The sequence below is a fragment of the Hypomesus nipponensis genome, chromosome 1 (genome assembly GCF_054491055.1).
Source record: "Hypomesus nipponensis isolate SF chromosome 1, ASM5449105v1, whole genome shotgun sequence".
Classification (NCBI taxonomy): Eukaryota; Metazoa; Chordata; class Actinopteri; order Osmeriformes; family Osmeridae; genus Hypomesus; species Hypomesus nipponensis.
In genome coordinates this window covers 2,361,146-2,382,905 of record NC_140361.1, presented here as the reverse complement: position 1 = coordinate 2,382,905, position 21,760 = coordinate 2,361,146, and the positions used below count along the sequence as shown (strand labels likewise).

Below are 21,760 nucleotides of genomic sequence, written 5' to 3'. Positions count from 1 at the left end.
GTCGTGTTGCGCTTCATTTAGTTCAAATGCTGTGTTCGTGTTATTGTGTGTTGGTGTGTACGGATGTTTGTGTCGTTGTGTTTGTGTCTGTATGTGATTCTGTGTGTGTGTGTTTGTGTGTGTGTGTGATTCTGTGTGTGTGTGTTTGTGTGTGTGATTCTGTGTGTGTTTGTGTGTGTGTGATTCTGTGTGTGTTTGTGTCTGTGTGTTATTCTGTGTGTGTGTCTGTGTGTGTGTGTGTGTGTGTGTGATTCTGTGTGTGTTTGTGTCTGTGTGTGATTCTGTGTGTGTTTGTGTCTGTGTGTGATTCTGTGTGTGTTTGTGTGTGTGTCTGTGTGTGATTCTGTGTGTGTTTGTGTGTGTGTCTGTGTGTGATTCTGTGTGTGTTTGTGTCTGTGTGTGATTCTGTGTGTGTTTGTGTCTGTGTGTGTGTGCCTGTTTGACTGAAGGTGAAGAGCTAAAAATGTATACGGTCTTCCTTTGATGCTTGATGAAACAGTAGAAACACAGACCAGACTGGAGTCTGACCTGGCTTGAAGATGACCCTCACTGCAGACCAGGACAGTGGGCGGGGCGCCATCATAAAACATTTAAGAACCAGACTGTGGGCATCAAGGCGTAGGAGTCAGCTTGCCCTCTAACATTAGTAAACTGGAATCAAAGACCTCCCATTGGGCAAGTCAAAGTTAGGGATTTATGTCAGAGTTATAAGATATACTCTATGTAATGCATATTTTAGACTGCCTGTGGATAAACTGGGTTTGTGTACTGTGTAAATATAGCACAACACATCCATTAAACTGTATATATAGATAAACGTTAGCTGACCTTTAAGCCCCTTTACAGGGTCTATAAAGGGCTTTACAAAGAGACATGAGGCTGACATGCAACAAAGTAATGCCTTAAACCTAGTTTATACAGTATTGTTGGTGTTATTACTCTATCATGTTATATATTTTATAATTGTACATAAATTGACATACCATTTTTATAAATGTATCTTCAAATCTTAAGTTAAGTTTTTAAAAACAAACATCCTGCTTTATGCGTTGTTGACGATGACGATTAATTAAATTTGTCCGGACACGTGGGAAACATTCATCATAGTTAGAAGCATGTTGAAGTTCAAAAGCCAGTCCTCAGGAACTACGAGAGAAGAGGAACAAGACTCGGGCGAAGATGCGCTAAGCTGTCTTCTCCAGTCAGACTGGTGACAGCTGACGTAGGAAGATGGATGGCTCAGCCATCCGTCCCTGTAGCTTGTTGTGACTTTATCATATTTCAAGTGGAATGGAACATTTAAAAAAGGCGTGTTCGGGTCTAAAGCGTCTGTACTGGAGGGGAAGCGAATGCCGACATAAAGCTTAAGACATCCGTTACTTCCAACCTAGCCTGCTTTCTCAAACACCTCTGCTTTTAAAACAAACATCAGTATTGAGCTTTTCCCTACCAATGTATCTGTTGTGATTTATACTTGAGTGAATTCTATCCAGTGTTGTTTGTCTTTTGCTAAAGAGAGACCTGCCCTCTCTCTATAAATGAGAGGAAGACAGAGCTGGCCTCTAAGGCTCGCATGTCGCTTTCATTTCATATCTCCTGTTATTGAGAAAGACCGGTTCCTTTGACAATACACACGACTTCAAAGGACAAATATCGTTTCATTTCAGCAGAAATGTTTCAGCTCAGCTGCTGTGTTTTGAACATTTTGTTACAAAAGTGATGTTTTAATTAGTGTTTCGATATGAATTTAACTTTTTTGCTTCTAGAGGTACAGGAAAAAGGCTAACTGTATTGAATTGTCTGATTTATTCTAACTGAACATCAAGGCTCTGTCATTGTTCTTTGCAGGTGATCAAGCAAGAAGGTCTGTCCAAGGGTGTCTCGGAGTGCACATTGTTTGACCTTCTCAAATACAACGACATCAACGAGGATGAGAGCCTGGCCAAGGATGAATTCTACAAAGCCTTCGGTAAGTGACTGAACCACCTGTCTGCTAAAAGCTTCAGGTGAGAGGTGGGAATGTTCGCTTTCACAACACAAGGCTTTCTGCGACATCCGTTTTTGTCGGTATGGCTCGTTAACATCCGTGGCGTGTTCACGGCGCGGCGTGTTCACGGCGCGGCGTGTTCACGGCCCGGCTAGCGCCTTGTAAACGACAATGAAACCTAGAGAGTGGACTGCTTCTCAGAGCGGACTTGCAAAATGAATCATTTCATCTACGTGACCAAATCCCTCATAACTGACTTCTACACAAACCATCTGTGCTGTAATGAATACATGTTTGCAACAGAAACAGCATGATACAGTCAGATGCTATAACGAGAGTTGGCAGTAATACAGTACTGTCATTTATGTGTAACTTCACGCTTTCATGCTTCTACAACGTATGTTTGTCCTCCCTTCCTGATGTCAGTAGGGGTTCTGTAATACAGTTGCTAGATCAAAGGACCATCATTAGACAACCTGCAGAAGACATGGAGCTCATTAGTCATATTTTCAGGTCAAATTACATGCAGTACATGGCGATTGTAACACAACAGAAAACAGTGTACAATGTGAGCCAGTTCTGGATGTAAATGGATGTTTCCCTGTGGTCTGTGCCTGCAGTGATCATTGGTGAAGCCGAAGCAAAGGCTTTCATGTGGGACCAAAAGGTGCTGGATTCCTGTTTCCATCTGAAACCATAGAGCCTTATGGAGTCCATAAAAGTAAATGGTGTCTAATTTAAGTTTAGTTTATGCTTGAAATAAGTGTCTCTGGGAATGGTGAGTCACTTGTACTTTGATGTGCTAGTTCTGTGTGTGTTCAAACTGCACTGACTAGTTCAAGCACGACAGCTGCTGCCTTAATGTGTGTACGTTACAATGAGAAAAGACATTAAACAAATATTGGAAGAACTTAAGAATCAAATCTCCTAGTCCTCGTTTTGACATCCGGATGACAAGAACCTCCTCTGATCTAAGTCGCGTCAACACATTCATGTGATTGTCTCACCTTCCTCTCCTTCCCGATTCATACCACTCTGGCATTTCCATCTCGCTCAATATGCTGTGACATTTCACTGGGTTGACACTTCCACGGGGGAAAGCGAATCCGTAATGAGCCGCCATTGTGAAATCAGGCTGTGCATCGGCTCTCGGTACGTAATGCATTTCTAGGACCGACAAGAAGATCCAAAAGCAGCACGGCACCTCCTGTCTGCTGTTCTGCTCGTCGTGCTTGTGTGTGGGTGCAGGCCTTCAGGCGAATCACGTCAGGAAAGGAAGGCGGCGGAAGGGAAGAAAGCGCGTCTCCTTGAAGAGTTATGATGCAGTCGCTGCAACTGCTCACTTTCTCAGTGTTCCCCGAAGCTCCTACAGGCTGAACTTCTTACAAAGGAAACGCGTGGTTTTAGACGACAGGCTCTAGCTCTTAACGCGTCTACTTCATGCATGTTGTCTCTCCACTCTCTCTCTCTCTCTCTCTGTTATCGGTCTCTCTTTTATCTTTTCTTCTCTCCTCTGTGCCACTGGTATTGTAGGGGTACTTTTGGTTTTGTAGTGCGAGCTCGAGATACAGTGTTTAATTAAACTTAAACTTATATTGATTTGTGTTACGGAGGGTCCATGTGAGAAAATTTGTGAATGCTGTTGGAGTCTGTCTCCTGGTCAGCAGTGTGCTGCAGTCTTCAGACTCTTTACAAGGTTTTTGTCACCAGCCTTCTTTCTTAACACTGACAGAATTGTGAAAAGTACTCTTTTACTTCATTCTTTTCATCTGAAGGTAAATCTGTTACGGACATCATACTTATACTATATTGAACAGTGAATGCCATTTAAAGTCACAAACATCAGGCATCAGTCTGCATTCCACTGGAAACGTGGCCAAGACTATTACAAATATCCTATTACAAATATTTATCCTCCCTAAAGACCCAACAAATGATTTTAATCTATTGTGGTATCAAGAGAGGCTTTACCACTGAGCTGGGTGCAGGGCAGTGCGTAATCAACAGGACAGAGCAGGCAAAAGTGCTTTTAAACGAGGAATCCGGTTTATTCACCAACACAAAGTATTTCAGGAAGCAAACAATAAAGTTCCCCAAAGGCAAAACATAAGCTTCATAAAGTTGCTCCTAACTTAAGTCCTACCAACTTTGGTTGCAAACTCAAAGCTTGTCCATCCAGGTCCTTCCCGGCTTGGGGCTAGCCTTCCCCCTTCCGGATGGGCTTAAGCAAGCGCTTCAGTAAGCGCCTCAACAAAGGCTTCACCAGCACGTCAAATGCTCTGTGTTCTCCCTCCTGGCTCTCTCCGCTCTCGTGGATCACCCCTTCACAACAGGCACCACCTGTCTTAAATGCTTCTTCCATCAGGTGCCTTAAGCGCCTACACCTGGTTGGGTGCTGCTGCATTCTGGGAGATGTAGTGCCACTGGCAGCCATCTTGTGGTGTGGCAGCCAGACCTCCATGCGAACACCACACCCCTCTGCCAGCCGGCCCATCGTGATTCCACACTATCAATGTTATAAAAAGACATACTATCAAAGACAATAAAGAAATGTGAGAGTGCGTATTGAGCTGGATGTCATGTTTGTAATGTGATGTAAGAATTTGAGGTTAGCAAGCAAATTCCTCGAGTCAGTACATTTCTGATTACAGTTTTATGGATAAAAGCTGGAGAAGCAGAACTAGTTTCCCAGTGACTCTGCACCTGTCTGGTGTAGGAGGTGTGCCTGTTTTGCTAATAAGCCCCTGCAAACTGTACCTTTTGTGGAATATTCAAAGCACAGCAATGCCGTTTGTCACTGTTAAAGATAAGACTTTAATGTCTATGCATTATTCATTTCTCCTTTGCGTACACAGAAGAGAAAATCAATTTGCCTCAACTAGCAGTAAGGAAAACGTGTCGGAGTGGCAGCTTTTAATTAGATGATGTTACTGATATGAGTGACGTCTGCCACAGCAGAGATAGCCCATGTATTGTCATCCACGCACAGTTCTATAAATGACAGCATCAAGAGAGACAGATAAGCCATTGTCAGTCTCAAGGAAAGTCTCTGGAAGTCTTGGTGTGAGAACTCGTAAGAGGCAGGTGGGATATCTGATTTTTTAAAATCAAACTAACATTTCAAGCAAGGTGTCCGGTACATGGCTGGGGTTTCTGTGTGTGTTTCTGTGTGTGTGTCTGTGTGTGTTTCTGGGTGTGTTTCTGGGTGTGTTTCTGAGTAGATGAGAAAGGTGCTGGAGGTGTTTGGTTACCTTGGTATCGACACAGACAATGGGGCCGACAGACCTCGGGCCAATGACACAAGCGACTGGTATTCTGAGCATGTGTGGAGCTTGGGAATTGCAAGAATCTAAAAGGTGTTGTGGGGGGGGGGGGGGGCTTATCGGCTTTTTAAAATGGGATCTAACTGCATTGTCATCACCGAGCAGAAACACTCTGTCTTTGGGTCCTGCTTGGTATAATAAGATCTTCCACTCCGTCTCTTAACTGACGCCCTCTGAAGATGACTAATCCTTGAATCAGCAGTACACTTGCGGATGTGGAAAATGAGTTGACTTAAACTCTGCTCTCTCCATGGATCATCATTAGATGGGCTGAAGGCAGGAGCCCAGGCCAGTGTGCTTCAGGGCACACTAGCCTCTTCTAGGGGCCTTGGCTCGATGAAGGGAAAGTTTGGTGTTCTCCATCTCTCTCGACGTGATGACAATTAATGGATACTCATGCTCTCTGTCGACAAGCTCCCTCAGTGCATTCTGCTCACAGGCTTCAAGGGGAGCTGCTAAATTGGATTCATAAAACACAGAGTATTTTGAGAGTTTCCAGGGCCTTTCCAGAGAATGTATTATGTATAAATGTAAAAGTTTTTTCCCCCTGAAATGTTTTCTTTTTCTTTTTAGTCAGAGAGACTCCTCAATATCACATGGAGGTACTGTTGCGGAGACAATGGCCAATTTGAGCTTAACCATACCCAAGGGGATATTGTTCTCCTTTTCTCTCTTAAACCCATGGCCAATTGTATCTCTTGACTTGGAACTAATTCTAACAGAAAAGCTGCTGCTGTTTGAATGATCCCTTTGGTTTTAACGAGGAGATTTATTTTCTCCATTATCATATCAAGCATATTCTTGGGTTAACCAAGTCTATGAAATTCAGCATACATTTCCAACGGAAACCTCTACGATGTTAACACTAACAACTTGCTACAACAGTAGTTTTAGCTTGTCGTCTGAGAGATTTAGTTGATTAGTAAGAAGATTTGTACTTTTACTTTATTTTTTTAGTACTTTGACCGATAAAGTTCTTCAGGTATTCGACTGAGACCAACAATTTAATCTTAATTTCCAAAATGCGTTTTCTTTGAGAGGCAAGTATTTCCATGTAAACAGCCGACTGTAGAGTCTACCTCTTGTTGTGTGTAACGTGCTCAAGACGACACAGAAGAAGGTTTGACACAATTCAGTAACATGGTGCTTTGCGTGTTACAATACTGTATTAATAACAAGCCTTTCCTTGTGCTGTCAGAATCCCTTTGCTAGCGTCTCCATGGACGCTCTGACTGTGTTCTAAACAGGGCTCCTTCACGACGGTGTGCTGGTGTGCCAGCACGTCTCAATCAACCAGGCCCTTGACAGCCCACACTCTGAGAAAAAAAAAGAATCGCCTACACGCCGATCAGTATTATTCACAGTTGCGGTAGCCCCATGATAAGGTATAGACCTCATTCGAAAACAAAATTGACTTCAATAAAAAAAAAAAAGCAATGCAGTATGATAGGGACAGCAGTGAGCCCTGGGACGAGGTTGTTCAAGGAAAAAGCAAGGAAGTAAAGAAAAATGAGCCGTAGTTTGATTCCATTTCTTCTCATGTTGTGGGGAGACGCGCTTCAATAAACTGTAACACGTCGAAGAGGAATTTTCACACTGGCTTCTTCTGATAAAAGTACTTGTGATAAAAAGTGTTTGGCCATGTTGCATACCTAAGTAGGATTGTCCCACTAGACGTCTCTGACAGCTGCTATGGAAACCAAACTCCAGTTGATTAGCCACAGGTAAAACAGCGAAACCTTTAGCTAAACACCTACAGGCATCGTTCACTTAGAAAACCTTGACAATGAGATTCCCCCCCCACACAGTTTCTGTTCTGTGGCTTTCAGGAACTCATGTGATTATTGGAGGTGTTGGGTATGGTTTGCTGGCAGGCCTGATGGATGGAGGAGCAGGTAATTCAGTCCATCTACTGCACCACTGTGCAGTAGTTCTGCTAACTGCAGATGGATGAAAATAAGTATTTGAATCATGAATGGAAACACATACTTACATACTGTGATGCAGTTTCTTTATTGTTTAGTAATAATTAAAGAGAATGTTGGAAGTGAATTGCAGCTGAAGCAAAGCAATGTCTCTCCCTCTCTCTCCCTCCATCTCTCCTACCTCTATCTCTCTCCCTCTCTCTCCCTCCATCTCTCCTACCTTTATCTCTCTCCCTCTCTCTCCCTCCATCTCTCCTACTTTTATCTCTCTCCCTCTCGCTCCCTCCATCTCTCCTCCCTCTATCTCTCTCCCTCTCCATATCTCCTCCCTCTGTCTCTCTCCCTCTCTCTCTCTCCATCTCTCTTCCCTCTATCTCTCTTCCTCTCTCTCCTTTATCATTGCTTTGTCCTGCAGGCACAAGCTGTTTTTCCTGACAAACACGTTCCTTACAGTGTCAAAGGTGATTTACCTCTGGTAGTGGCACAGAGCAACATCCCATTATGGGACGCGTCCAGAGAAAGGCAGAGTCCCAGACCTTAGCGTTAATCACTAATTACAGTCTGGAAGCTGAAGGTTGGTCCCTCCCACAGGGAGGTGCTCTGCCGCTACCAAACCAGAAAGGAAATAGATGGAAGCCAGAAGCACTTCCTGTTTTGATAAATCAGCAACTGAAGAGGTGGGCCGGAGTGTCAAGACTGTGGCAGGAGCCCAACCTTGGTGGAAGAAACTGTCTTTCTTCCAGCGTGCAGGGTCGTTCATTTCCAGAAGCCGTGCTAGAGAGACTGGCAGTTTGTCCTTTTCTTCTTCTTTAACGCACCCCCATAAGTTCATATTTCAGTACTCCTCAGAGATTGCCGGCAAAAACGAGTTTGTCGCTCCGAGGCACATTCCAGAACCATTAAGATACAAGGGAGTATAATTGAACGGTTAGGGTGGGTGTTACCGGGGGATATAGTGTTGGAACATCCTTCTCCATAGGCCCAGCTGCAAGCTGAGCCGTGCATTGAAACATGCGTTCTGTTAGCAGCGATATTATCGCCGTTACTCAGCTAGCAGGTCGAGAGCAAGGAGGATCTTAATAGAGCTCCGGGACTGGATGGCGGAGGAGGGCGGATGAAAGTGAAGGAGAACAGACGTTTTAATGAAACGTCAGGGGGGGAAAGTCGAGCTGTTTCTCCAGAGGAGAGCCACCCACCTTCCCAGCAAACCGCTAGAAAACTCTTGACAGTGTGCGGGGTTTAGTTTTGTGCTAACTGAATGGTACGGGTGTTTACATGAGGGAACGCGGTAGGATTTTGCCAGAGGTGGAACGAGGATGTGAGAGAGGATGCATGTGGGAGGTTGCACTGTGAGCAAATGTATTTGACATGGAAATGTTTCCTGTTTGATAGCGGTTAGTGGGCAGTGGGGGTTTTACCCAGTATTGCCATAGTCTTGAGTTATTGGCCAAATTTTAATGTTGCTCAAGGGATTCATTGTAATAAACGACCACGACTGTACCTCAGACTGAGGTGTAGTTGCGTAGGGTGTAGTTACCCTCGCCCTCATTTTTCATTTTTCACCTTTGCTAGACAGGTAACAGATGTGCCATTTATTCAAAGTGGTAACCTGAGTTACTTGACTGCCATGACCATCAACCCTAACCTAATAAGAAGTTACTTATTAAGAGGAGAAACTGCACACACTGGCTTTCCCTGTGTGCCGTTCCAACAAAGAAACTTCCTTTCCCTTTCTCAATGAAAGTGAAATCAATAGTAGGCCTAATCATTATCAACATTGTGGGAACAGCCATTCATGTATTTGTTGGCTAATTCAGCTGTCGGAAGACTCCATTACAAAGAACTGTTGTTGTTGAGAGAGAATCGTAGATGACATTCCACTTCTTGTTGTTTGTGTAAATCAGGGGTGGCCAACCCAGGTCCTAGAGAGCCGCTGTCCTGCATGTTTTAGATGTTTCCCTGCTCCAGCACACCTGATTCAAATGAATGGGTCATTATCAAGCTCTGTGGAAGCCGGGTAATGACCATTCATTTGAATCAGATGTGCTGAAGCAGGGAAACATCTAGAACATGCTGGACTGAGGCCCTCGAGTTCCAGGGTTGGCCACCCCTGGTGTACATGAAAAGGCCAGCCTTCAAGGCCTTCATTTCATCCAGAACATCTTTCACTGTGTGATGTGTAGAGTTCCAACAGAGGTTCACACATGGTGATGGTTGTAATACTGTGTGTGTGTGTGTGTGAGGGGGAGGAGGAGGAGGGGGGGGGGGGTGTCAGAGAGCCACACTACATTGATCTAGCTCCAGTAGACCTTCTCTGTTCAATGCTGGAATAAGCAGCAATCAGATGCAAAACTATGATGATATTTAATAACCAAGTTGTTGGGATGATTAACACGAATGCTCCTAAAGCTACCAGCTAATGACTGATGGTCTTCTCCTCCTGAACACCAGCTCTGCTGAGCATACACTGTTTGCCAGACCAAGCCATCCATTAGGTTTTGTATTTCACGCCCTCAGGAGCAGAACAAATTGAGTCACTGTTTCCTTTGCATCGTCGCTCATTATCCCGATGGAAAAATTAAAAAGCGTGCTCACAAAAGTCCAGTTATGTAACAAAATAGAAAACGGGTTGAGTAATGACATTGTGTTCATTGTCTCATTGAATAATTGGACAAATTATACTCATTTAGCTGAATGTGCTGACCGCACACTCACAAAACAGCTTTCTGTTTGGTTAGACTTGTCTTTGCTGAGCTATAAATAGGTTTTCTATAGAGCACTTGGTTAGTACTTGTTAATGCTGTGTGTGGAGGGACTGAAACTGCCACTTCGTGGTATGTTTTATTACAAAACAATTTTTTTGTAAACATTACATAAATTGTGGTTTTATTTGATGTTGAATAAAACACCCACTGTCTTTATAGAAAATAACATGTGTGTTTAATTTATTGAATCAAACAAGGTAGGTGTAAGTCTTTAGATAAGTTGGCTTGGCTTTAATAAACCGTTCGTTACCATGCATGCATGCAGTCGATGTGTTTAAATAACACCAGTTACAGTTGGGTTCAAACTAGATACTGTAGCCTCTGTCTAATTCTCTATGCATGTTTCCATAAACGTGGGTAGTTGTTGTGACTGTGCAAGTATGTCTAAATGAACCACTCTGCGTCTATTTGGCTTGATTAAACCAAGGATGCAGGTAAACACGCTTTAGTGCAATTATTCTGCCTCTTTGGCCCTCACGTGTCTCCTATATTCCGTCAAACCGACAAGCGTGATTATTAAACGAGTGTAAAGTGTACACAGTCAGCATTACGAAAACACACACACACACACAGACATGTGCACACATATACACACGCACACATCCACACCCACACACTGAAGCACATCCACACCCACACACTGAAGCACATCCACACACATACACACTGAAGCACACATCCAAACACACTGAAGCACCTATCCACACACACACTGAAGCACACATCCACACACACACTGAAGCACACATCCACACACACACACTGAAGCACCTATCCACACACACACACACTGAAGCACCTATCCACACACACACTGAAGCACACATCCACACACACACACTGAAGCACACATCCACACACACACACACTGAAGCACACATCCACACACGCACACACACAGTGGCAGTGTGAGGAGCAGGTGGTCTCATCATGTTGTGTGTTTCTGTCGGCAGAAGTGTTCCAGCTCCGCCTCCCCGACGACCAGAGGCTGAGCGTCACCACGGTAACCGTTGGCCAGAGTGCCGTGTTGACCTGTGCAATCACCGGGGAGCACAGACCTCCGATTATGTGGAAGCGCAACGATCAGGTCCTCAACACCTTGGATCTGGAGGATATCAACGTAAGATTGTCTGATTCACTGTCTGTTGAACACCTCTGTGTCTCTGTCTAGCTTTCTGTCTCTCATCTCTATCTCTCTCATTCTACGTCATGTCTTAGTCAGACTGACTGTGTCGTTTATCAAAGAGCCGTTTGGATCTAGGATATGAAGAGCTGATAACAATATGACTTTGGGTTAAGAGTTATTTCAGAGTTTTGCTTTCCGGGAAGGCGTTATTTGGATCTTCAATCCAATGTTATTTGTACAGCCCTTTTAATTTGTTACAAACCTTGTCACACAGGGATTCACAGATAGCCCACAGTCACCTGGGATGTCACTTCCCCTCCAGAGTGAAGAGAAGGTGTACTAATCATTGTATTCCAAGCCTGGGTACAGCCTGGGTACAGCCTGGGTACAGTCTGAGTACAGCCTGAGTACAGTCTGAGTACAGTCTGAGTACAGCTTGAGTACAGCCTGGGGCGACGGATAGAGTACGAGGGATCAGCACTCACTGCATCCCCGCTTCCTGTTGTCCTTTCCCTGCTCAGATTATCAACCCGACTGGAAGGCTTTTCCTCGTAGCTCTAACAAAGAGGGGAGGAGCAGTGATTTCGAAGGACATTGTAGGTTTATCCTTGATCCACACAGGCAGGGTGGTCATCCTGTTAGCTCTGCCGGGGTCTGTTGTGAAGGACAATGTCCACAGACGGAGACAAGCAGAGGAACAGGAGGAGGAAGATGGAGGGGCAAGCATCATCCTGCTGTGGGCTTAGCAGCTACTACTCACTGCGTGTGTGTGTGTGTGTCTAAGTGGGTGTGTCTGAGTATGTGTGTGTCCACATATCTTTAATAGCTTCATACAACCGGCATGTCACTTTCATCCTCTTCAAAGCCAGAACACTGAGACAGGATGGTAGAGAAGGATATGAGGGGTGAGGAGGGGGGGGGGAGGGGTGAGGGGTGAGGAGCAGGAGAGAGTGGTGAGGGGTGAGTCAAGGAAGGGGGTGAGGAGGAGGGGGGAGATACTGGGGTGGGTAGAGAGTGGTGAGGGGTGATGAGGGGGGGGTGAGGAGGAGGGGGGGGGATACTGGGGTGGGTAGAGAGTGGTGAGGGGTGAGGAGGGGGGGGGTGAGGAGGAGGGGGGGGGGAGGGGGGGGGGATACTGGGGTGGGGGGAGAGAAGGGTGAGGAGCAGGGGGGGTGAGGAGGGTTGACACAGGGGTGAGGGTGGTGTCAGAGAGGCTCTGTCCTGACCAAGTGAGCCCTGCCTGAGTGCATAATTGAGTCAACACTGTCACAGTAGATAAAGGGTACCCAGCGAAGCCACTAATGTGACATTAAATGTTGATGACCCTTAAAACCTCACGAGGAGGGCACAGCTGTCGGCAGTCAGCCCCTCCGCTACCACCCAGGACCCTGCCTCTGTCCCTCTCCCTCCTCTCTCTCTCTGTCTCTCTCTCTGTCTCCCTCTCTCTCTCTGTCTCTCTCTCCTTCCTCTCCCTCCTCTCTCTCTCTGTCTCTCTCTCCTTCCTCTCCCTCACTCTCTCTCTCTGTCTCTCTCTCCTTCCTCTCCCTCACTCTCTCTCCCTCTCTCTGAGGTGGTGTTGCATGATCGCCATTTACATAAAGATGAGGAATCTTATTTTCTGTTTTGGGCCCAGTTGCATCCCTCGTGGACTGTGATGGTTTGAATGTAAAAGCAGGAGAGCTGTCTTCTCCCTGTTCCATCTGCAGGAACGGATTAACGTCATAATGGGTAGCGAAGCTCCGACATGTGAATGCTAGCCCACTTGTCTGTCAACTTGGATTTCCTGGAGCAAGAGTGTGATATTACTATTGGATGAATCAGTGCTGTCAAGACCTTGCAGGGTCAAACCAGGCTCTCTTTGATTCGATCGTATGCTTTTGTGTACGAGGCTAGGTGTTGTTCAAAGACTGTTTTAGTTCCTGCTTTCTGTTCCGGAGCTCCAGGGTTTGAAGGCACCCTGTTGTTAGTTTCATCTTTTGATATCGCCTCAAGACATCTTCTGTTCTTCAACCTAGAGGGTGGTCTTTGTGTGATTCTCACATGGAAAAATACGATATTACCCAACGGAGTTGGGATTGCAGCAGGCATATTTTAACATGACCTTTGTTAAAATGTATTCCACTTTCAGACATAAACAAACATATAATGTGTGTATGCGACTAATGACCGAGTATTTCTGCTTCATCTGGTTTTTCCTAAAATAGCAACATGGGAACGCTCCACAACAGCACTGCAAAGAGTTCCCTTTCAAACCATCTTAAAGCTGTGATTCGAAAGGCGACCTACCTGTAAGCATGCTGGAAGGACTTGACCTTTATTGTGCTTTGAACTTTTCTGCACCGTGACCTCGACCAGTGTCCCTGGGTCTGTGTATGTCACCTCTGATTCCATGTCGTCGTCTAATGAAGCCCCAGTCTTTGACGTTCAGCTCAGAGGACATGATCACCACAGATGGTGCTCTGAAGATCCTCCAGGAGGACAACAGGAGATGGAGGCTCATTTTTTAACCACTTGTGACTGAATATAAAAATGTTGCGTGGTGGGGCCGAGGTATATATATATATATATATATATATATATATATAAAAGTGTTTCTATTTTCATTTATAACTCTAACTGGACCTTGCAGAGAAATGCTAATGGAACAGAATCAACAGGATCCAAACACCATCTTAGCCCAGATTATTTTATGCACTCAATCCGTCATGGGAGAACGCCCGTGTGGTTTGTCACAGTGTACTCTGTGGATTTAGACACACCTGGTGTCTCCGAACTCCACTGCGAATTACCATGAACTCTATTTTCTATAAAGTTTCTCCGTAATGACTTGGTTATGACTTCCAGCCTTAATTAGAATTACCCAACAGTAAATATGCAGTCGACTGTATATCTCCATCCCGTTTGAAAAGCTATTAAATAAATAAAATATAAAAATAAAACGTTTCTGTCAACAGACAGACTCGGTGAATAGCGCATTAATCCCATCGGTGTGCCTGTATTATGGAGTTCAATAGAGCCGGTCTCCATTTTGACAAAGCCGCTTACTATAAATCCACGACCATCCCTGTTGCCGGGTGTTGCATCATCCTTGCTGGGCCTGTCCTGTGGACTAAACATGATAAAGACGCTGGGCCGGGGAAGGGTTGTAAAAGAACTTCCTGTGAAGAGGCTGTCGAGGGACTCTGAGTCAGTCTGCTGCAGAATCTCAACACCTCTACCTCTGGAAGATCCCAGCTAGGGAGCAGACGTTTTCACCAGACTCGCTGGTGTCCTTCTTCATCCAGTGAACCTTATCGAGAGATGTCCATCACCCACTGAGACTACTGACTCACAGCACATGGACAGGATGTGACATCATCCACTGAGACTACTGACTCACAGCACATGGGCAGGATGTGACATCATCCACTGAGACTACTGACTCACAGCACATGGGCAGGATGTGACATCATCCACTGAGACGACTGACTCACAGCACATGGACAGGATGTGACATCATCCACTGAGACGACTGACTCACAGCACATGGACAGGATGTGACATCATCCACTGAGACTACTGACTCACAGCACATGGGCAGGATGTGACATCATCCACTGAGACGACTGACTCACAGCACATGGACAGGATGTGACATCATCCACTGAGACTACTGACTCACAGCACATGGGCAGGATGTGATTTTGAGTTTGTGGGATGTGGTTGTATTTAACACTGCCTTTGAAAATGCTATGCGACACGTACAGTATGTGAGAACATGTGACTGTTGTTGGGTGTGCGGTCCATCAGCAGCAACACAGGCCCCGGGTTTCTACAGATCTGTGTCGACTTTCAACTGAACTAATGTGCAATATCTTCCTTTGACTCGAACCAGCAATTCTTACATATCTAATAGCCATGTATTCCCATTGTGCTTTCTCCCCCACCACAAAACCCAAAACACAGATCCCAACCCAGGTAGGTTTCGCAGAACAGACACCAACAACCGAATATGACGTCAAACTGTTTGATCATTCACAAAGGGCCGTGAAGCTAATGAGTCCTTGTGGTTTCCTGGCTAACAGAATCCCCCCCAGAAGCTCACCTGGAACACCTGCTGAGGGTTAGGATCATAAGCTGGCTCTCCCTCCTGAGTCTCTGTGGAGGTTAACCAGGTTGATGGGCTTAAACAGGCACCTGCCATGTCTTATGAGGCTGGCCTAGATGTGAATATCCCTCAGGCTGTGCTGTCACACTGCCCTGTCCCCTCCCGGTCCGAGGGGAGAAGAAGGCTAGGTGAGGGAGCGGGGTGACTTGGCCGAGCGGGGGGGGGGGGAGGGGGGGGTGGAGGAGGTTGCCGGGGTGATCGCCTCTAGTACACCCGTTCCACTCTTCAGACTTTCATTTTTCTCACCATTCATTTTTCATTTGAAAAGGTGACACAATATGCTCTCAGCCGAAGGGCCAAAACGCACCATCAATCCCCCCATACGGTGCAGGTCTGTTGCTCCTGCGTGGCCCCCCTGCCACCACCCCCCTGCCTCCCTCCTGCTCTGCTATATATCAGAGCCCTGGACGATAGTAGAGAGAGTAAACCTCCAAACAGGGCAGCCCAGCTTTGTAGCTGTCTGAAGGGAAGCCAAGAGCTGGTAACCAAACAGATAAACCAAATAAAGGAAATGACCTTCATTTGCCTTTCAGGGATTATGATAATAAACAGCTAAAAGATTTACAATCTCTCACTGTGTGCCTTGATTTCAAGCTCTCTAATCAAATCAGACTAAAATCAAATGGGGGAAAATATTCCCGGGAGACAGTAACCAATTGAGAGGAGGAATGTGAGGTTAGCTCCTAATGAGGAGAATAGACAGTCAAGACTGAACAATTTTCTCGGCATCGACTCATTAGCTTCTTGGACTCTCACCAATGTTATTGCTGCACTTTTTGGTATTTTCTTACTCAGCACGTTCTTGTGGTCACCATCATGACACAGCATTTATTAGCATTTCATCAGACGTTCCTCACAATCTCATACCACGGACTGGCTTTTGCCTGTGATTTTGCGAGGCTATTTCACAACGTGTGTGGAACTGATGTGTTTCTGTGGCATGCACATTTTAAGAGACTTAACATCTGTCATTTTGTTCTTTTCAGTGGCGATATTTTCAAACGAACTGTATGCAGTACTGCATGCTTTCTCATGCTTTGTTTGGGAATACTGCTCCGACATTTGTGAAGATTAGCCTTGATAATAATAAGAAGAAAATAATAATAAGAATAGTTTTTAAGAATAGTTCCACCATAAGCCGTGATGCCCCATCACTCCCACACTGCATTTCTCTGTTACCTTGAACGGCATAATGCTATTATACAGGTTATTTTTTTAATGTATTTTTATTATGTATAATTTTCTGGATTTAACAAATTATCTCAATGCTCGTCTATTGACCTTGTACTCCTGAATACCCAAGACCTGAATACTCGCTTTTCCATCCTGCAGCTGAAAACATTCACACACTCATTCCTCCTCCAAACCAAAGCTTCGATCAACCAAAGACCCTTCTGTATTTTAACCAATGCCAATCAAGGTTTGAACTTTGACCCCTCACGCCTTCAGCTGACCTGAACTCTCTGCCCAGCAGGATTTTGGAGACGATGGCTCCCTGTACATCACCAAGGTGACCACCACTCACATGGGGAACTACAGCTGCTATGGCGACGGTTACGAGCAGCTCTCGCAGACACACATGCTGCAGGTGAACGGTAAGCAGAGCTGTCCCTCCTCCTCTCCCTCCTCCTCTCCCTCCTCCTCTCCCTCCTCTTCTCCCTCCTCCTCTCCCTCGTCCTCTCCCTCCTCCTCTCCCTCCTCCTCTCCCTCGTCCTCTCCCTCGTCCTCTCCCTCGTCCTCTCCCTCCTCCTCTCTCTCCTCCTCTCCCTCGTCCTCTCTCTCCTCCTCTCCCTCCTCCTCTCCCTCGTCCTCTCCCTCCTCCTCTCCCTCGTCCTCTCCCTCCTCCTCTCCCTCCTCCTCTCCCTCGTCCTCTCCCTCCTCCTCTCCCTCGTCCTCTCCCTCGTCCTCTCCCTCCTCCTCTCTCTCCTCCTCTCCCTCGTCATCTCCCTCGTCCTCTCCCTCGTCCTCTCCCTCCTCCTCTCCCTCGTCCTCTCCCTCGTCCTCTCTCTCCTCCTCTCCCTCGTCCTCTCTCTCCTCCTCTCCCTCGTCCTCTCCCTCGTCCTCTCCCTCGTCCTCTCCCTCGTCCTCTCCCTCGTCCTCTCTCTCCTCCTCTCCCTCGTCCTCTCTCTCCTCCTCTCCCTCGTCCTCTCCCTCGTCCTCTCCCTCGTCCTCTCTCTCCTCCTCTCCCTCGTCCTCTCCCTCGTCCTCTCCCTCCTCCTCTCCCTCGTCATCTCCCTCCTCCTCTCCCTCGTCCTCTCCCTCGTCCTCTCCCTCCTCCTCTCCCTCCTCCTCTCCCTCCTCCTCTCCCTCGTCCTCTCCCTCGTCCTCTCTCTCCTCCTCTCCCTCGTCCTCTCCCTCCTCCTCTCCCTCCTCCTCTCCCTCGTCCTCTCCCTCGTCCTCTCCCTCGTCCTCTCTCTCCTCCTCTCCCTCGTCCTCTCCCTCGTCCTCTCTCTCCTCCTCTCCCTCGTCCTCTCCCTCGTCCTCTCCCTCGTCCTCTCTCTCCTCCTCTCCCTCCTCCTCTCCCTCGTCCTCTCCCTCCTCCTCTCCCTCGTCCTCTCCCTCCTCCTCTCCCTCGTCCTCTCCCTCGTCCTCTCCCTCCTCCTCTCCCTCCTCCTCTCTCTCCTCCTCTCCCTCGTCCTCTCTCTCCTCCTCTCCCTCCTCCTCTCCCTCGTCCTCTCCCTCCTCCTCTCCCTCGTCCTCTCCCTCCTCCTCTCCCTCCTCCTCTCCCTCGTCCTCTCCCTCCTCCTCTCCCTCGTCCTCTCCCTCGTCCTCTCCCTCCTCCTCTCTCTCCTCCTCTCCCTCGTCATCTCCCTCGTCCTCTCCCTCGTCCTCTCCCTCCTCCTCTCCCTCGTCCTCTCCCTCGTCCTCTCTCTCCTCCTCTCCCTCGTCCTCTCTCTCCTCCTCTCCCTCGTCCTCTCCCTCGTCCTCTCCCTCGTCCTCTCCCTCCTCCTCTCCCTCGTCCTCTCCCTCGTCCTCTCTCTCCTCCTCTCCCTCGTCCTCTCTCTCCTCCTCTCCCTCGTCCTCTCCCTCGTCCTCTCCCTCCTCCTCTCCCTCGTCCTCTCCCTCGTCCTCTCCCTCGTCCTCTCTCTCCTCCTCTCCCTCGTCCTCTCCCTCGTCCTCTCCCTCGTCCTCTCCCTCGTCCTCTCCCTCGTCCTCTCTCTCCTCCTCTCCCTCGTCATCTCCCTCGTCCTCTCTCTCCTCCTCTCCCTCGTCCTCTCCCTCGTCCTCTCTCTCCTCCTCTCCCTCGTCATCTCCCTCGTCCTCTCTCTCCTCCTCTCCCTCGTCCTCTCCCTCGTCCTCTCTCTCCTCCAGATTCGGGTCCAGAACAAATTAAATGGGGGGGTATTTTTTTCACAAGGGGGGGGGGGGGGGGGGCACGCATTTACAAAGCATGTTTGAGAGTCAAAATTAGAACAGACCTTCATTTTCTGCAGGAAAGTGTAGCCATCTTGATATTTAATTTATAGCCAATGCCAGTATTTCTTATTTATACTTTAACAAAATTACTTTTTGAGTGGGCACATCATTCCATTTGGGGGTGCATTGGCCCCCTATGCCCCCCCCTGGAGCCGACCCTGACCACCTCCTCTACCACCTCCTCTTCCTCTCTTTCCTCCTCCTCAGCGGCAAAGTGCTTGCTCCTTGACTTCCTGTCGGTACGGTGTCACCGTCAGTGTGCTAAACCACACCTGTGGTGCACACTCAGCGACTGACAGGACGCGGTCAATACAGACAGACAGGGCCCCCAACACTCCCTTCCTCCCCCCACTTCCACTCCCGAGACCCTGAGAGGAAATGCAACTTGATAACAAGGTTGTTTTGACAGGAAGTCCAGTAACATTGATCCACACTGAGTCCTTACTTTCCAAGAAAGATTGGATTTGTACAAGCTTTTAGAGACATCTTTTTTATCCCAATGTTTTGTATTAAAAATTAGTTATTTGTGATCATGAGTTTTTATTTTAAATTGTGGTGATGTTTTCAGTTGAGGAGAGGAATTGAATCATTAAATATCAATACCGAATAGAGAAAAACATCTGAACATGGCTTAGGTTTCTACTTTTCCATTAACAACAGCCTTGAATAAGAGATTCTGGCTGACTTTTTAGAAATACTAACTGTGTTTCTTGAGGACTTGTGGGTCATTACAGAATGAACTAATCTTAAAGATACAAGCTCACTTTGATGCTATCAGCCGTTAAGACATCTAGTTCAAGGTGTCCTCACTTCAGCACAGGTTCAGTTGCAGCATGACTCCTTTAGCTTGGAGAGCTATGGCAGCGTTGGCTGACCAAACGCCTCAAATGAACTGCTGCACCCACCGAACGTGTTGCTGTTGTGGAGGAGGTATGGAACACGTCCCACATACCGAGCGTGGTTCTTTCTTGTAGCTGATAAAAGGCTTTTAGAGCTGTTAGCCTAGCGACAGTGTTCCGAGAAGGTTCATGCTATCTGCAATCACCCAATCAATCTGTAACCAGGGAAAAAATACAAGGGTGAAATAACTCTAATTACGCAGTGGGTGCCATCTGAGAATGGAATTCTTAAAAGAAATAAATAAATGTCAGTTTGTGGTATTGTATTAAATGCTAACTATTAGAGCAACGCTTACACACTCAGTCATACAGGAAACTCAATTTTAAGTTGTTCTGACATAATTATATTATTCAATTGACATTATTATACAGTTACAATAGCCCAGTTTGGTATCGCTTTTACAGAAACGAGAACACCTTTCAATACAATTAACTGGGCAAAATCAGCACGACTTAGCAAAATCAATTTTTCAACCACGTTTCAGAATCTCTGGATGCCGTTGCACCGCCATTCTGTGGAAACTTTCCATTTCCCTCACGAGAGGCAACACAAAGCTAGCATACAAAGCTCCCTCTCACCGAGTGGGTTTCAAATTCATTTGGACATCAGAGCTCAGGGTCATCCCAGTCTCTCTCCCTGTCCCTGGGTTTCAGGATCGGGGGGGGGGGGGCAGCGCTGGCCGGGAGAGCAGCTCTTCCGGAAGAGTAATCACATACCAGAGATGAGGACAGGCCCAGGGAGGGGAGGGAGGGGCCCAGGGAGGGGAGGGAGGGGCCCAGGGAGGGGAGGGAGGGGCCCAGGGAGGGGAGGGAGGGGCCCAGGGAGGGGAGGGAGGGGCCCGGCCCATGGAGGGAGGGGCCCAGGGAGGGGAGGGAGGGGCCCGGCCCATGGAGGGAGGGGAGGGGCCCGGCCCAGGGAGGGAGGGGAGGGGCCCGGCCCCCGTGAGAGGGCTGCTGAGTGTTGACAGTTCCCACAATCAGCTTGGTGGAGTGATGGGAGAGGGAACACAGGCACGCAGGCTGAGGGAGCAGAGAGGGATCACAAGTTCAATCCGGCAGAAAAAGTTGAAACAAGCCAGGCTTAGTAGGATATCACCCTCCAGCATGGTGCAGAGGGGGTCCCCCTCTGATGGGTTATATATACGTGTGTGTGTGTGTGTGTAAGACAGTGTTGTTTGTGTGTGTGAGAGAGAGAATATGGAAGTGTATGTGTGTGCTTGCCTGTGTGTGTGTGTGTGTGTTGAGGGGTGTCTGACTGTGTGATTGACGGTAGACCAGGGAGCTGTATGATGGAGCTGTCACCCCTGCTGTGTCACAATCTTCCCCAGTTGGTCTCCTGACACCTCCAGGAACACATCACCACAACGCACGCCTTCCAGCCCGTCTCAATCTACTTCTGAGTGGAAAAATCACATTGACTGAATTTTTGCCTCTGTTGTGTGGTCGGCCAGGCTTAGGAAATGGGGATTTCTGGTATGAAAGAAAGCGCGTTTACAAACGAGCCTTGGAGCGATGTCGAGGCGTGAGAGGGTGGAGGAGTGTCAGGGGAGGGGAGTTTTGAGATTTGTCCGTTTCGTGATGTAATTGTAGGGAGAAATGTACAGTTTATTCATGATAATGAGGCCTTTGGGTGTCCTCTGAAAGACAAATTGTCCTGAATATCAATTGTGAGTACAGCGTTCACTTTGGTGATCTTTGCCATCTAAATACTTCATGTGTTCCCTCAGTGTCTATGATGAAAAACAGACTAGCGGAAAACTGCTTTTAGTCGTCCTACTGGGAACAAAATGTTCACGGATGTAACAGCAGATTTAAATATCTACACACGGATTTGAACGTGAACAAATGACCATCCCAAATCCAGCGCACACAACTTGAATTTAATCACGAGTTAGCATCTGCTAAATGAATGCATTGGAGATGAAAAAGACGGCTTTCAAAGTCTTTTTAAATCGCGAGGCACCTGAACGCAGACACACCAGATGAAAAGTGTAGTCGTTTTGGCACCGTATCTTCGACTACCTGTGTCCTGCAGGCCCCGGCTGCCTCCGGAAGGCACATTGGCACCGGACGATAAATCCCTCAAGCCAAGGCAGGTTGTGGGCACCAGAGTGACACTCGGACCAGATGGCCGTGGCACCGCTCTCTCCTCCATCAGTCACCTGGCTGGG

The 21,760-nt window shown here is 47.3% G+C and overlaps 1 protein-coding gene across 1 annotated transcript in view; it reads left to right on the top strand.

Annotated features, from left to right (window-relative positions):
• fstl5 (follistatin-like 5) overlaps positions 1 to 21,760 on the top strand; it is a 95,881-nt gene that overhangs the window by 53,285 nt on the left and 20,836 nt on the right. Inside the window, exons 6-8 of the mRNA XM_084698228.1 lie at positions 1,849 to 1,969; positions 10,954 to 11,120; positions 16,748 to 16,868. Of these exons, the coding sequence (XP_084554354.1) occupies positions 1,849 to 1,969; positions 10,954 to 11,120; positions 16,748 to 16,868 (409 nt within the window). The remainder of the gene's footprint in view (positions 1 to 1,848; positions 1,970 to 10,953; positions 11,121 to 16,747; positions 16,869 to 21,760) is intronic.